General features: G+C 46.7%; 1 protein-coding gene across 4 annotated transcripts in view; it reads left to right on the forward strand.

Annotated features, from left to right (window-relative positions):
- Positions 1 to 16,301, forward strand: part of CTC1 (CST telomere replication complex component 1) — an 82,005-nt gene extending 65,704 nt beyond the window's left edge. For 2 of the 4 annotated variants that reach the window (XM_068274025.1, XM_068274028.1), the window contains 6 exons: positions 1,177 to 1,248; positions 7,659 to 7,800; positions 11,231 to 11,292; positions 11,851 to 12,013; positions 13,497 to 13,620; positions 16,039 to 16,301. In XM_068274025.1, the coding sequence (XP_068130126.1) occupies positions 1,177 to 1,248; positions 7,659 to 7,800; positions 11,231 to 11,292; positions 11,851 to 12,013; positions 13,497 to 13,620; positions 16,039 to 16,193 (718 nt within the window). In that variant the 3' untranslated portion in view covers positions 16,194 to 16,301. Of the gene's footprint in view, positions 1 to 1,176; positions 1,249 to 7,658; positions 7,801 to 11,230; positions 11,293 to 11,850; positions 12,014 to 13,496; positions 13,621 to 16,038 lie in introns of those variants that run through there. The other 2 variants (XM_068274027.1, XM_068274026.1) reach the window with 2 other exon arrangements.

The raw sequence follows: 16,301 nt of genomic DNA on the forward strand, positions 1-16,301 counted from the left end.
AGTTAATTGGCTTTCCCCTAAATTGGCCGCTAGACTATGATACCTGCACTACACAATCCCTACATAGACATGTGACTATGGTAGGGATTAGATTGTGAGCTCCTCTGAGGGACAGTTAGTGACAAGACAGTATACTCTGTACAGCGCTGCAGAAGATGTCGGTGTTATATAAATACTAAAATAATAACATCCTGTGTTTGCAAATTAGCTGCTCTACCAAGGCAGCCAAGATTCCTAAACTGACACTACTTAGAGATCAAATTACAGTTGTGATTATTCACAGATGAGGGTGAATTAGACAGGCTAAACTCTCTAAATACATACAGGGTGCATTTCTCTATGTTTTCCCTTCTGTCCTGTGCAAGAGTTCAGGTCCACTTTAAGACAAGGAAATGCTAAAGCTTCATACACACGGTAGATGGATAATCCTTGGCTGAGGCGATGGATGTGGGCCATGTCGTCTGAGCATCTAGCGGGTGTACAGCCGTCCCAGGACATCTATGGCATATCGCTAGATAATGAACAAGCACATTGTGCCCCTCTGATCCTGCAGCTTCCAACTTTGCTCATTTGTGCGCCACACGTTGTTCCCCCTCCATAGAATAGTACACAATGATCAGCCAAGCAGCGTCTGTACAGCGCTCGTTGTCAGAACTGTTGCCCTCAATGTTTGATTTGAGGGTGACAGTAACTGAGCATGTGCGCCATTTTATCATATAGGTCTGTCTGTACCACACGCTGTGATTGTGTGACCAGCCTGATGATGCTGTGTTTTGGACTAGTCCATCTCTTTATAGGGGATTCTCAGGGATGTATTTATTTTCAAAAGCACTTGGTGAATGGCAGTTGCTCTGTCCAACTGACAGAAAACTGTGTAGTGAGCAGGGAAGCTGGCCAGCATCATTGTTTAAATCCTTTTTAGGGAATATCTTTATAAAGAATAAAAGCCTTGCTGAGAATCCCCTATGAAGAGATGGACTAGTCCAAAACCTGTCACTTCTGTCAGATTTCTACTGCCTACTGTAAGTGACAGCATTATAGGAGAAAAGTAATTTGTCTCATTTTAAAAAAACGTATTCTTATTTGTATATGTTTGCACATATTTTAAATTTTACAGTTTTTCGCTGTAGTGCCCCTTTAAGTAATGTGCAACGTTTCTGTGTGCTCTCCCATCAGGTCTGGCAGCATCTATCTCCGCAGTGTGCCCACCACGTACATCAGCATCCGGAGCCCACCCATAGACAGCAGGTACGTGCCCAGTCCTTCCAAACCTCTGAGATAGTAAAGAGCACCTGTGGTGATTGAACGGTATTTGACAACACAGATGTATATTTGTATGCATGCTACAGATATGGATATAATAGTTTTCTGACTTTTAACTAACTGATGTAGAAGCCAATGCGCTGTGCTCTTAGACTAACCTGACCGTACTTTGCTGTTGTTTACAGTCATGGTATAGAACATACATGTCAAACTCCGGCCCGTGTGCCAGATCTGGCCTGCAGAGCCATCACATTTTGCCCACAAGTGGTTTCCCCAACTTGCATTATGTTTGGCCCATTCTAGACCACCAGGGAAGTTATATTGGAGATGAAGCCCTACATCACCAGGGAATTCTAATTGGGGAGGGAGAGGGGTCCATCAGACACCAGGGAACTGTATGGGGGGAGGGAGAAGGCATTAGACACCAGGGAACTGTATGGGGGAGGGAGAAGGCATTAGACACCAGGGAACTGTATAGGGGAGGAAGGCCATTAGACACCAGGGAACTGTATGGGGGAGGGAGAAGGCATTAGACACCAGGGAACTGTATAGGGGAGGGGAAGGGTCCATTAGACACCAGGGAACTGTATGGGGGAGGGAGAAGGCATTAGACACCAGGGAACTGTATGGGGAGGGGAAGGGTCCATTAGACACCAGGGAACTGTATAGGGGAGGGAGGCCATTAGACACCAGGGAACTGTATGGGGGAGGGAGAAGGCATTAGACACCAGGGAACTGTATGGGGGAGGGGAAGGGTCCATTAGACACCAGGGAAGTGTATTGGGGAGGGAGGCCATTAGACAACAGGGAACTGTATGGGGGAGCATCAGACATTGGGTAACTGTATGAGGGGCCATTTGACACCAGGGAACTGTATAGGGGAGGGGGGCATTAGACAGCAGGAAACTGTATGGGGGAGGGAGGGAGGCCATTAGACACCAGGGAACTGTATGGGGGAGGGAGAAGGCATTAGACACCAGGGAACTGTATGGGGGAGGGGAAGGGTCCATTAGACACCAGGGAACTGTATAGGGGAGGGAGGCCATTAGACACCAGGGAACTGTATAGGGGAGGGAGGCCATTAGACACCAGGGAACTGTATGGGGGAGCATCAGACATTGGGTAACTGTATGGGGGGCCATTTGACACCAGGGAACTGTATAGGGGAGGGGGGCATTAGACAGCAGGGAACTGTATGGGGGGCATTAGACACCAGGCAACTGTGTATGGGGGAGGGCCATTAGAGAGCAGGGTACTATATGGGGGGAGGGGGGGGGGCAAGCATTATTTAATTTTATAAGAATAAGGAGTAGTAGGAAAAAGGAGTAATATAGGCGTAAATACACAGTGCCACAGTTAGAAAATACTTTATAATTTGGCTTGTTGCGCTTAAAATGATACCATACACCACTAGTTGGACATGTACCATTCTCACCAGCCTGTGCATGGGAGCGCGTGTGCATGAGCGCCTCTATGTGGGAGTGCACATCATGCACTAGTGTGCGGCGGCTGATGCAGGGGAAGATTATGATGTGAAATTTACATCCTCAAATTCTAAGGGGCTAAGAAAGTCAACAGACAGCACGAGCTTGTTACGGCAAGCATACGTGCTCCAAGCTATTTTGCTTGCCGCAACAAGGCACTTGAGGAAGTGGGATTCAGTCCACGAAACAAGTTGTCTGTAGTGTTCCCAATGAATTGTCATTTTCAGCCTCTGCTGTCTGTTGACTTTCTTAAAGTGAACCTCCAGACTAAAAATCGACTCAGCAGCAATTAAAAGGCCGGGTGTTTCTTTAACAGGTTCACAGCATCAGAACTTTGTTTCTCTTATACAAGCCTCATTTTTAGCTGCACAGAAGAAAACTGCCCGGGCATTTTTCCCCTGATGAGGTGCAAAGCATGATGGGATTTCTGATGTTGTTGTTCTTGTTCTGCTGTTTTGGTGCAATTTTTTACTTTTTACATTTTGAATTTGACATTTGAAGCCTAGTGTGTGCAGCTGGGAAGGGTGATCAGGACACAGGACAGGTGGAACTGTGTCTCCTGCTCCTTGTCACCTCCTTTCAACCAAAAAGATGGCTGCCCCATGACAAAGATGGCAGCCCCCATAATCACAAACATTTGCCTGTTCTTTTAAAACAGGGTGGGTAAGAGATTATATTACCTATCTATTCTAATTAACATAACTAATTATTATTATTATTATTTATTGTATTTATAAAGCGCCAACATATTACGCAGCGCTGAACATTAATTTAGGTTACAGACAATATTTAGGGGTGACATACAGCAATATGACAATACAGGAATACAAGAAAACCAGATCACACAGCACAGTATTAGTACAAGGTAATGCTTAGTCACTGGATGAAGCATGGAGATTAGGCAAGTTAGGTTCACTCAAATGCATGGCATGGGTTCACAGTAATGGAGGTGCCAGATCAGGTAGGACACAAAAGGAGGAGGACCCTGCCCAAAGACTTACAATCTAGAGGGAGAGGTAAGGACACGAATGGTAGGGGACCAGAGTTCAGCTGTAGGTTTAGAGCACTTGTGAGGGGTAGTAGGCCAGAGTGAAAAGGTGAGTTTTGAGGGCTTTCTTGAAGATGTTGAAGGAGGGGGCTGCCCTAATGGGTGGAGGTAGGGAGTTCCATAGTGTTGGAGCAGCTCTTGAGAAGTCCTGGAGGCGTGCATGGGACTGGGTGATGGGGGGGGGGGGTTAGGCGAAGTTCATTGGAAGAGCGGAGTGAGCGGCTAGGTGTGTACCTCTGAGTAAGATCGGCAATGTAGGTTGGACAGGTTTTGTGGACAGATTTGTAGGTCAGACACAGTATCTTGAATCTGATTCTGGACTGGATAGGAAGCCAGTGGAGGGATTCTAGGAGGGGATCTGCCGTGGTGAAGCGATGGGAGCATTGGATAATTCTGGCTGCCGCATTCATGATGGACTGCAGTGGGGCTGTTCGGGTCATAGGGAGACCAGACAGCAGGGCATTGCAGTAGTCAAGGCGGGAAATTATGAGGGCATGGATGAGGAGTTTGGTGGTGGCAGAGGTCAGGAAAGGGCGAATCTTACAGATGTTACGAAGGTGGAAGTTGCAGGACTTTGTGAGGTTTTGGATGTGGGAAGTGAAGGAGAGTGTGGAGTCCAGGGTGACACCCAGACAGCGGGCTTGAGAGGTAGGGCGAATGGTAGTGTGGTTAACAGTGACATGCACATCTGGGAGGTTCGTGGATGGCCGGGGTGGGAAGATCATAAATTCCGTTTTGTCTAGATTTAGTTTCAGGAACCTAGCAGACATCCAGGAGGAGATGGCGAATAGGCAGGAGGAGACCTTGTCCATGGTAGTGGTGGATATGTCAGGGGTGTGGAGGTAGATCTGGGTGTCATCTGCATACAGATGGTAGTTAAAACCCATGGAGGAGATAACCTTGCCAATGGAGGATGTGTATAGGGTAAACAGTAGGGGGCCAAGGACCGAACCTTGGGGGACTCCTATCGAGAGGTGGTTGGGGGTGGACGAGGACTCATTGAATGTGGTCGTGAAGGAGCGGTTGGAGAGGTAGGATGAAAGCCAGGACAGGGCGAGATCGTTAATGCCCAAGGACTGGAGGGACTGGAGGAGTAGGGGATGATCTACTGTGTCAAAAGCTGCTGACAGGTCAAGGAGGAGGAGAATGGAGTATTTACCTTCAGCTTTAGCTAAGGCAAGGTCGTTGACCACTTTGGTGAGAGCAGTTTCGGTTGAGTGGGCAGGCCGAAATCCAGATTGGAGTGGGTCTAGCAGTGAGTTAGCATTGAGGTACTGGGTCAGGCGTTTGTGAACCAGACGCTCAAGGAGTTTTGAGGCAAAGGGGAGGAGGGAGATAGGACGGTAGTTGGAGGGTAGCGAGGGGTCGAGTGAGGGTTTCTTGAGCAGGGGTAGTACAATGGCCTGCTTGAAGTCTGTGGGGAAGGTGCCTGTGGATAGGGAGAGGTTGAACAGGGTAGTGAGGACTGGGGCCAATTCCGTGAAGTGAGGCTGGAGTAAATCCGAAGGGATGGGGTCAAGGGGGGAGGTAGTGGTATGGGAAGTCTGCAGTAGGTGGTTGACTTCCTCGGTGGTAGTAGGAGTGAAGGATGTGAGGGGAGGATAGGGTGGAGGAGGAGCTGGTTGGGAGGGGATGGGAGGTGAAGATTGGAGATTGGATATTTCCTGGCGGATGGAGACAATTTTGTTGGTGAAGTGGGTGGCTAAATCTGTGGCAGAGAGGGAGGAAATGGAGAGTGGGGGGGTGGGTTTAAGCAGGGAGTTGAAGGTGGCAAAAAGACGCCGGGGGTTGGAAGCTTGTGCTCCGATGAGCTTGGTAAAGTATTCCTGCTTCGCATGAGCAAGGGCAGTGTGGAACTGCAGCAGGTTGGTCTTGTACTGTAGGAAATCCTGGTTAAGTCTAGTTTTTCTCCATTTCCGTTCAGTGGCGCGTGTTTTCCTCTGGAGGATGCGAATATGGGTAGTGCGCCAGGGCTGGGGGTTAGGGGGTCGGTTGTGGCGAAATATTGGTGGAGCAGCTTTCTCTAGGGCTGATGAGAGAGTTTGGCGATACTGAGCTGCAGCAAGATTAGGACAGGTTAGGGTGGGGAGAGTGGAGGAGAGGGCATGGAGGGGGTCAGCAAGGACACTAGGGTTGAGCTTGCGTAGGTCTCGCTGCCATCGACCAGGTGGGTGGGTGGCTAATTTGGAGGTGCCTTCCGTGAGGAGGTTGAAGGTGAGAAGGTGATGGTCTGAGGGTGGAAAGGGTGCAATGTCAAGGTCTGCAATGGTGGTGGATTTAGTGAATACAAGGTCGAGAGTGTGACCTGCAGTGTGAGTGGGGGTGTTGGCGTGTTGTACAAGTCCAATGTAACTTAATGACAGTATGTTTGTTTAGGCTGAAGTTCCCCTTTAACTACTTTGGTCTTTTGGACGTATAATATACGTCCAAAAGGCCGCATGTGCGCTCCCACGGCCGATCGCACACGCGCTCCGGGCCACGGTTCTTTAGCCAGGGAATCAATGAATCGGGACATGGTGCCGATCACTGATCCCTTTCCCCGGCAGAAAAAGCGACAGCTTCTCTCGGAAGCCTCGCTCTTACGTCCCCCCTACCTCACTCTAAGCATACATGTTACGCTTAGAGTGCCGTAATGTAAACAAACTCATCATTGCCATCTTGTGGACAAATAGTAAAACTACATCTACATTTAAAAAATAAACACATATTTACATTAAAAAATTACTATCTACATCCCACCCTCCCAAAAATACCCAAATAAAATGTTTAATAAACAAAAAAACCATTACAATAAAAAATATTTACCTAAGGGTCTAAACTTTTTAAATATCCATGTAAAAATGAAATATTTCTATTTTTTTTTATTATTATAAGCTTGTAAATGGTGATGGATGCAAAATGGGAAAAAAATGCACTTTTATTTCCAAATAAAATATTGTCACCATACATTGTGATAGGAACATAATTTAAATGGTGTAATACCCGGGACTATTAGGCAAATACAATACGTGGGTTTTAATTATGTAGGCATGTATTATGGGACACTTAAGTCAAACAAAAAAAATGAGTTTTATTCACCTAGGGCTTCCAATAGCCCCCTGCAGCTGTCCGGTGCCCTCGCCGTCTCCCTCCGATCCTCCTGGCCCCACCGGCAGCCACTTCCTGTTTCGGTGACAGGAGCTGACAGGCTGGAGACGCGAGTGATTCTTCGCGTTCCCAGACACATTAGCACCCGCTATGCTGCTATACGGTATATGATATATGCTATAGCAGCATAGATGGCGCTATTGTGGCCAGGAACGCGAAGAATCACTCGCGTCCCCAGTCTGTCAGCTCCTGTCACCGAAACAGGAAGTGGCTGCCGGCGGGGCCAGGAGGATCGGAGGGAGACGGCGATGGCACTGGACAGCTGCAGGGGGCTATTGGAAGCCCCAGGTGAGTAAAACTCATTTTTTTTGTTTGACTTAAGTGTCCCTTTAACTCTATAATGGCCGAAAACTAATAAATAATGATTTTTTTTCTGTTTTTTTCTTATTCTTCCTGTTAAAATGCATTTACAGTAAATTAGCTCTTAGCAAAATGCACCACCCAAAGAAAGCCTAATTGGTGGCGGAAAAAACAAGATATAGATCAGTTCCTTGTGATAAGTAGTGATAAAGTTATAGGCAAATGTATGGGAGGTGTAAATTGCTTAGATGCATAAAGTGAAACACGACTGAGGGCTGAAGTGGCTAAGGTAGGCCGATGTTTACTTTTTAAACTGATTTTAGAGGTTTTTCTTATCACATTTAGGCACCTCCTCTTATCCCTTTTGTTTTGTTTGCACTATTTGATCACATTACTTTTTTCCTGTCTGTGTGCAGTGACAGCCTCCCGCCACCGCTGGTGCTGTTCAAGCAGCTCTCCGGGTTCCCGACTCCCCTGCGGGCCATGTGCTTTGTCAGCTATGTCCTCAGCCTCACCCTGTCCTGGGACTGCGCCATGTGCTCCAGTACTTTCACTAAGGTACTTGTTATGTTATCAGCTTTTCCCAGTGACTTTCATTGCCAATTCAGAGTCTATACTGTGTATGGCGGATTTATAAGCCCAGCTAAACCCCTTTTGATCAAGACAAATTATAATCGAAACCAGAATAATAAGTAAATATACACAATGGCTATCATTCATAAAGCATTCCTGCATGCGGTAATGCTGAAACCGTCTGACTTTACCGACCATTTAGCAAAGTGTCAATTCATAAAAGCTGCTTCCGCATGAAAAGCTCAAATTACCGAGCAGTGAGGTAAATTACCGACTTGTCCTGTGATTATCTCAACACATGTCACTAAATGTCAATTCATAAAGATTAGAGCAGGCAGTATCAGGATGGAGAATACCGCTTGCTTTGAAGAGGCGATAAGCATGCGGATAACAGCAGAGTTAATGGAGACAGACCTCCCAGGCAGCAGCAGTGAGGGCAGAACAAAAAAGGCTTTCCGGAATACCCAGGCTGTGTTTTTTTTTAACCTCTTGGGTACCTGTTTTTATATGTTTTGTTACATCAGAAAGCCTGCATGTGTAACATTTCTTGAAGTTCTTCTAAGCTGCAGCAAATAAATAGGTTGTTTAGCAAGACTATTAGACAGATTCAGAGAAGATTCAGGGGTAACAGAGGCAGTTTAAAAAAAAAAATGCACATCTAAAGGGAAGCTGGGGCTGCCTCTTCTATTCTAACGCTGTCTCTGCAGGAGAAAATGTAACAACTCAGGCAGCTTCTCATGTTACCGCCAGCCTAGTTCGGGAAATCACCGCTCTTCTATGGCAACTGTGAACATTTTTATGAATTAGCACACAGAAGTCTAAAATACCAAATGCTATATTTTCCCGCCTGGATTTTTTTACCGAACACACTTTTATGAATGACGGCCAATGTATAGAAGTAAAGATGGTTGAGAAGAAATCTTTTCCAATTAAAAGGAAATAAACATGTCAGTCTCCATATCCCTAACACCTCGGGTACTCTTTAATGTTTACCTGAAGTGAACGGAATATGGAGGCTGACATTTTTCTTTCCTTTCAAAAAAAGAAGACAAAAGTGCTAAAAAAAAGGCAACTGGTATTTGTTAAAGTGTGCCTGCAACCAATGAAACGCAAGGATTTATACTTACCTGCACCACGTGGGTGGGGTGTGTGAGCACCCTGGAGCAAAAGATACAAGAGAGAAAACGGAGCCCAATGGTGCAGTATGTCAAAGTATCACAATATGTGGAAGGAATTAAGCCAAAGGTCTACTCACAAAGGCAGGTTGCTAGGGGCAACCGACCACTGGCAGCAGGTGGAGACAATGAACCCGACTCCACTCGGGGTGGTCCGTCAGGACCTCGGCTGGCCGCTCTCCTTGATAAAAAGATGCACTAGAGGCTCGTGTAAAAACACTGTGGCTAATGCTTATACCACTTCAAGGGGGGACGTTGAGGGGTAGATTTAGCATATGTAGGGTATAAAGAGGCGCCCTGGTTGTGTAAAATGCGTTAAAAACAACTAAAAAGAAACAAGTGAAGTCAGGGGGCTTACCTCAGAGACGAAATTGTTAGACATAGAATTTTTAAAGGGGAACTGAAGTAAGAGGTATACGGAGGCTGCCATATTTATTTCCTTTTAATCAATACCAGTTGCCTGGCAGCCCTGCTGATCCTCTGCCTCTAATACTATTAGCCACAGCCCCTGAACAAGCATGCAGCAGATCAGGTGTTTCAGACTTTAAAGTCAGATCTGACAAGACTAGCTGCATGCTTGTTTCTGGTGTTATTCAGATACTACTGCAGAGAAATAGACCAGCAGGGCTGCCAGGCAACTGGTATTGATTAAAAGGAAATAAATATGGCAGCCTCCGTATACCTCTTACTTCAGTTCCCATTTAATAACAAAGCACAGGCAACGCATTTCACGGGTCTGAGCCCGCTTCCTCAGGCCAATAAGTGGCAACAGTCTCTAGACCTCTAACTTAGGGAGCCTCTCTTAAGTTAGAGGTCTAGATACTGTTGGCACTTTTATTGGCCTGAGGAAGCCGGCTCAGACCCGTGAAATGTGTTGCCTGTGCTTTGTTATTAAAAATTCTTTTTTCTAAGAATTTTGTCTCTGAGGTAAGCCACCTCACTTGATTCTTTTTAGTTGTTTTTAACATATTTTACGCAACCAGGGCGCCTCTTTATCCCCTATGTGTTATACTTACCTGCTTCCTCCAGCCCCCTGTAGTCCATGGCCTCTCTTGGTGTACCAGGTCTGACAGAGGGAGAATGGACGGGACTGCACAGATACTGAGGGAGCCCACAGACTTCTGGGGGCTGGAGGAAGTCCCAAGTATAAATTCTTATGTTGCCTTGGTCTCAGGTTTACTTTACACCTATAACAGAAAGAAGAACCCCTGGGGGGATACTCACCTCTGGAGGGGGGGAAGCCTCGGGATCCGAGAGACTTCACCCATCCTCCGCAGCAGAGGGGAGCCAGCACTGGGACCCTCCGAAGATCTCCTTGTCGGCACTTGCTGACCTGCGCAGGTGCAGTAGCAGCTCTCTGCTTGGGCGGATATAGCCGAGCCTGGTCAGGTCCGCTCTACTGGCCAGATGCGAGTCATTGACCCGACCCGATCATGCTTGGCTATTTCCACCGGTGCTACTGGCCTGTGCAGGAGTGCGATGTAAATATTGTGGCCAGCTTCACCTCTGGGCTGGGACAGCGAGACAGGAAAGCATCCAGAGGCTTCCCTTCCCGAGGTAAATACCCTCAAGGGCTCTTTTTTTCCATTACAGGTTTGCTGTAAAGGGAAATAAATATGGCAAGCTCCATATGTCTCTCACTTATAGAGAACCAGAGGTGAGTTCTAACAATGCAATCAGCACACAGAGGCTGGGTCTGCATATACTGCCCAGCCTCTGATGCTATCCCAATCCCCCCTAAGTTCCCCCTGCGCTCTGCTATGCCCCATAAATCATCAGCGGAGCTGTCGACACACAGTGTGTCGCAGCCCCGGCTGTTTACCTCTCTTAGTGTCAGTCTTGGCTGCTCCCCCGCCTCCTCCATAGCTCTGGTCCCTGCCTGCGTCCCTTCCCTCCAATCCGCGGGGAGGGAAGGGACGCAGGCAGGGACCACCGCTATGGAGGAGGCGGGGGAGCAGCGAGACTGACAATTACAGGGGTAAACAGCCGGGGCTGCGACAGGCTATGTGTCGACATCTCCGCTGATTATTTAGGCATAGCAGAGCGAAGGGGGAACTTAGGGGGGATTGGGATAGCAACAGAGGCTGGGCAGTATATGCAGACCCAGCCTCTGTGTGCTGATTGCATTGTTAGAACTCAACTCGGGTTCTCTTTCAGGTTCGTGGTAATCGCCTGTATGAATTGATTCACCTGCGTTGTATTTTATGTGTCCCACGGCTAATTCTTCCCCTGCTCTCCAGGGAATCTGTGAGCGATCTCCCTTCTGTGGTTCCCAGTCTGGGGTCTTCCGAGCAAAGGCCTGGTGAGTGCGCCGCTGTGCTATCTGACCTCTCTATGGTGCACCACACTACTTACTGTCATCCGCCACAAGAGGGGGCCTGTGCGGCTCTGTATAGAGGACTGCACACTACCCACAGGGCAGGGGAGGGATGGCCAATGCATTGCCTGGGTGGAGGGGATCACTGATGGCTCCACAGACTCATAAATGTCCACTAGGATATTAGACTATGGAAGGGATTAGACTAAACTTCTCTGAGGACAGTCAGTGACATGACTATGTACTCTGTAAAGTTCCGCAGAAGATGTCAGTGCTATGTAAATACATAATAATAATCTGGTAGGACATTACACTATGACTATAGCAGGATTAGATTGTGAGCTCCTCTGAGGACAGTCAGTGACAGGACTATGTACTCTGTAAAGTGCTGCAGGAGATGTCAGTGCTATATAAATACATAATAATAATATGGTAGGACATTAGGCTATGACTATGGTAGGGATTGTGAAGGAAGGAAGCATTATAGCGTATTTATGATTGTGCTTCAGCACTGACCTGCAAACTGTTCTGCTTTGTGCTCAGTGTGAAAGCAGAAGATGGATCGGGGGAGGCCCGGTTACACCTCCGGGACGATGCGGTGTTTCTGATGCTGGGTGTGCCCCGGAACCTCTGGGAGGCGCTGCAGAGACAAGTGCAATTGAGAGGCACACTGGCTGTGCGGAGTCGGGGTCGGAGTGAAGTCCCAGTAAGAGCTCACCTCTCTCTCTCTCTCTCTCTCTCTCTCTCCCCCCCCTCTCTCTCTCTCTCTCTCTCTCTCTCTCTCTCTCTCTCTCTCTCCCTCTCTCCCTCTCTCCCTCTCTCTCTCTCTCTCTCTCTCTCTCTCTCTCTCTCTCTCTCTCTCTCTCTCTCTCTCTCCCCCCCCTCTCTCTCTCTCTCTCTCTCTCTCTCTCTCTCTCTCTCTCTCTCTCTCTCTCTCTCTCTCTCTCTCTCCTCTCTCTTTTTATGAAAAGGATAGTTGCCGCTTTTTATGCCTGTACACCGATATTCGAGGTCCGCTGTCAGTGCCCAAATGAAAGAGATGACCGCAGGGTGTACGTGACTCATAATCAGTAGGGGGCGGAGCACAGACTGAGCTCTGAGACTCTGCATCCTGCAGCTCAGGGAAGTCTGTGCTGTGGGGGATGATTGAATTCAGATCAGCTGATAAAGGATCTTCTTACTATACATAAAACAGGTTCTGACATTGAGGGGGTTAAAACATCCAAAGATAAAAAATAATTGCCAAAAAACAGTTAGTGCCCTAAAAATAAATGTAAACTCCCCCTTTTTTTTTCTAAAATAAGTTGCTATATGTGCCCCAATTATTTTTTCCTTTTACCTGGTTTGGGTGCCTTTGCCTAACTGCAAGAACTTTATAGTGCCAAGCGGGATTGTGGGAAGGTTACAGTGACAAGCTTATCTCAGCATGCAAATCACAGAAAGTTTTCTATTTCGGATAAGACAAATATTCTATGAACAGAAAGTAATTGAATTTACAGTGATGTAAGCTTGCTGTCTAGGTGATGTTTATATTGTGTGTGTGTGGGGGGGGGGGGGGGGGGGGATTAGGGGCTCAGTAAGCTGCGGCAGTAGGGAGGGAAAATACACACTGAGCTCGGTTGAAAAAAAGGAAAAGGGCAGAGGTGATGTCACTTTTGGCATCGCAGAGTAACCGTAAAAATGGAAACCAGCAGTATTTTTTTTTATATCTCATTTCTCCTAAATTTCCTAAATCTGTCCGTGAACACAGGATAGGTAAGCTAAGTAATTTGTGATTGGATGATTTTCTTTTACAGTTAATATGGAGTCTCATCCACTTTACTGTACAGCACACGTTTGGGCACAAATATACTGCACGTACCTGTACTGTCCATCACCTTAACAGAGAGGGTAAATTGTGGTTATGTGACCCCTCCAAGGCCATATCTTTGGTACTCTTTACTGTGATTTTACTGTGTGATTGGTCAGTTTGGTAACACTGGGTGCCGGTTCAGTGACGTAACACCACCAGTAGTCCCATACAAGCTGGGCTGAGGGGGGGCCTTGATGCAAATGCAGCGAAAAATAATTTGGTGCATTGGAGGTTAGGTAGATGGGAGGAAAAAAATCCCAAAAGAGGGTTTAAATTATCATTGAATTTTTTTTACTATAGTACTTTGACTTATCTCACTTGCGGTCTGTCCCTCCAGTGTGAAGAACGTGGTGACGATGCGCTTGAAAATCATGTGCTTTTCCTCATGTCCCGCCCAGCTGTGTCCCGGCCCTTGCTTTTGACATTCCGACAGACGGAAGCAAGCAGAGTCCAGGCATCAGGTAAGCTCCATCTCTGATGAGCCACAGTGACTCCTCCCCCCACACTGAGGTAAGCCCCATCCCTGAGGAGCCGCAGAGACCCCTCCTCCCACATTGAGGTAAGACCCCTCTTCCTACACTGAGGTAAGCCCCATCCCTGAGGAGCCACAGAGACCCCTCTTCCCACACTGAGGTAAGCCCCATCCCTGAGGAGCCACAGAGACCCCTCCCCCACACTGAGGTAAGCCCCATCCCTGAGGAGCCACAGAGACCCCTCTTCCCACACTGAGGTAAGCCCCATCCCTGCGGAGCTGCAGAGACCCCTCCCACCACACTGAGGTAAGCTCCATCCCTGAGGAGCCACAGAGACCCCTCCCACCACACTGACGGAACATCATCTCTTGTGGAATCTCAGCATTAAAAATAAACCTAAAATTGGAAACTGAAAACATGCAGGTTCTCTTTAGTTACAGAAACATTGGCTCCCATTACAAATGGCCATTCAGAGGCTAAATATTTCCAGGTTGCTTGGAATTGAGCAAATCCAATGCATTTCTTGTTGATTCCAAATCTGGTTCCTCAGACAAAATGTCCTGAAGGCATGTCCCCGAAGAGCGGTCACTGTCCCCATACTGGCCACTGGAGGACGCTCTGTGCCGAAATATCCACACTACAGAAAAGTGGCCCTATCTAGAGATATTTATTTTCTCATCTAACGTAAACCATACACTATGCAATCTGATAGTACAATCGATCACCAATCTGTTCATACTGATGTATTATAAAGGGCCTACCTGAAATATATAACAACCAGTTAATTGGTACTCGCTACTCATGGTACAAAGATGTTCATAGGATTATACAAAGATTGTGCAGTCAGAGTGCATAGTGTACGGGCAGCAAGGCCGGGCAGAGGCGAGAGAGGCTCCAGCCTCAGGGCGCAGTGTAAGAGGGGCACACAAGTCATTCAGCTGTCATTCCCCGATTGTGTTTGAATCAGAGAGAAATAAGAAAAGGGGATACATGGCAGTGACTGCAAGCCAGATAACTGGAGATTGTTGGGGTGGGGCCCTGGGGCGCCTCTTAGTCTAATAGCAATCAGTGTGTGATGGCTGGGGGGGGGGGGGGGGGATGGAGGGGCGCACTTTGGTGTCTCAGCCTTGGGTGCTGGAGGACCTTGCCCCGTCTCTGATGGGCAGCCTAAAGATGGCCACATAAAATGATCCAATTTATGGCAATTCGATAAAAACAACCTGATTTCCCAAAAATCTAAAGCTTTTTTTTTTTTTTATAGTCGACAGAGAAATCTAATTTTCTTCCATATAAGTTGATCGAGTGTGTTTAGATTTTTCTGATCAATTTATATGAAAATTGAATGGTGTGTGGTAGATCGTCAATTTCTTAATATATATATATTGCAAAAGGAGATCAAGTTCAAGGACTGGCACTAGAAGGCTGGTAAACCAATGAGGAGACAGTGTACCCAATGTGCCTCCAGGTTCAAGTCCAATACAGCAATGTTTAAAGAGAGAAGCTTCCGGGCACCATTGGTATAGTAGAAAAAACACCTTTATTCCATCCTCATTACAAGATTAAAAAAGCAGATGTTTAAGCCTAACAGTCTGTTTCACAGAGTCTCGCTCTGCTTCTTCAGAGGCAAAGAAATTTACTAAATTTCTTTGCCTCTGAAGAAGCAGAGCGAGACTCTGTGAAACAGACTGTTAGGCTTAAACATCTGCTTTTTTAATCTTGTAATGAGGATGGAATAAAGGTGTTTTTTCTACTATACCAATGGTGCCCGGAAGCTTCTCTCTTTAAACATTTCTTAATATATATACCCGAGCAATTTTCTCGGTATTTTCAATCATTTTATTTTTCATAATTGGTGAAAAATGTAACACACGTGTGGTATATTGGTCATATTTTTCAAATGTTACAATCAGAAAAATTGATTATCCTTGAATTGAAAAGAAATACAAATTGTGTGGTGTGTGGCCACCTTTAGGCCTCATTCACACTGGAGCGTTTTACTAGTGATTTCAGCAGCTTTTCCAATCTCTGGCGATCGCTAGCGTTTTGAGAATCGCTACTGCAATGTAATGTGTATGGCGGTGTTCACACTTAGTGATCCCCAGCGATTTACTGCATGCAGCATTTTTTAGTGATTTTGAAAAGATTGCGTTTCAATGTTATAGCATCTCAAAACGCAATCGAACCTCTTTCCTGTACAGTGAAAAATCGCCAGAAAGTCGCTTTGCAAATTGCTAGTGCTTTTGCTAGCATTTTGCGATTCCCAGTGTGAAGGAGGCCTCAGCCTGCAGTGTTGTGGGTTGCTCAGTAGGGGGCACTGCAGAAACGGTGCGTTACAAATAATATAGTAATAGTGAAGTTCATCACCTGTTTATACGAGGATTGACGCTTGTGTGTCTCTTTCTGTAGCACGATCCCAGTTCACCCGCTTCGCACGCAGCGACATGGAGTACATCACCCGCGTGCCGTCTGCTCCCGTACTCTTCTGTTTACAGCTGCAGGAGGCGGAGCCTCGCACATTGTGTCACATGATCAGAGAACGCAACCAATCGCCCGTCAGTTAAAGCACTGAACTTTCACATGTGGATTTCTCTACATTCAGTCTATAATAAATTATAATTTTTGGAGTATACTTATATAATTATAATAAATTATAATTTTGGAGTGAACAA

The sequence above is a fragment of the Hyperolius riggenbachi genome, chromosome 3 (genome assembly GCF_040937935.1).
Source record: "Hyperolius riggenbachi isolate aHypRig1 chromosome 3, aHypRig1.pri, whole genome shotgun sequence".
Classification (NCBI taxonomy): domain Eukaryota; kingdom Metazoa; phylum Chordata; class Amphibia; order Anura; family Hyperoliidae; genus Hyperolius; species Hyperolius riggenbachi.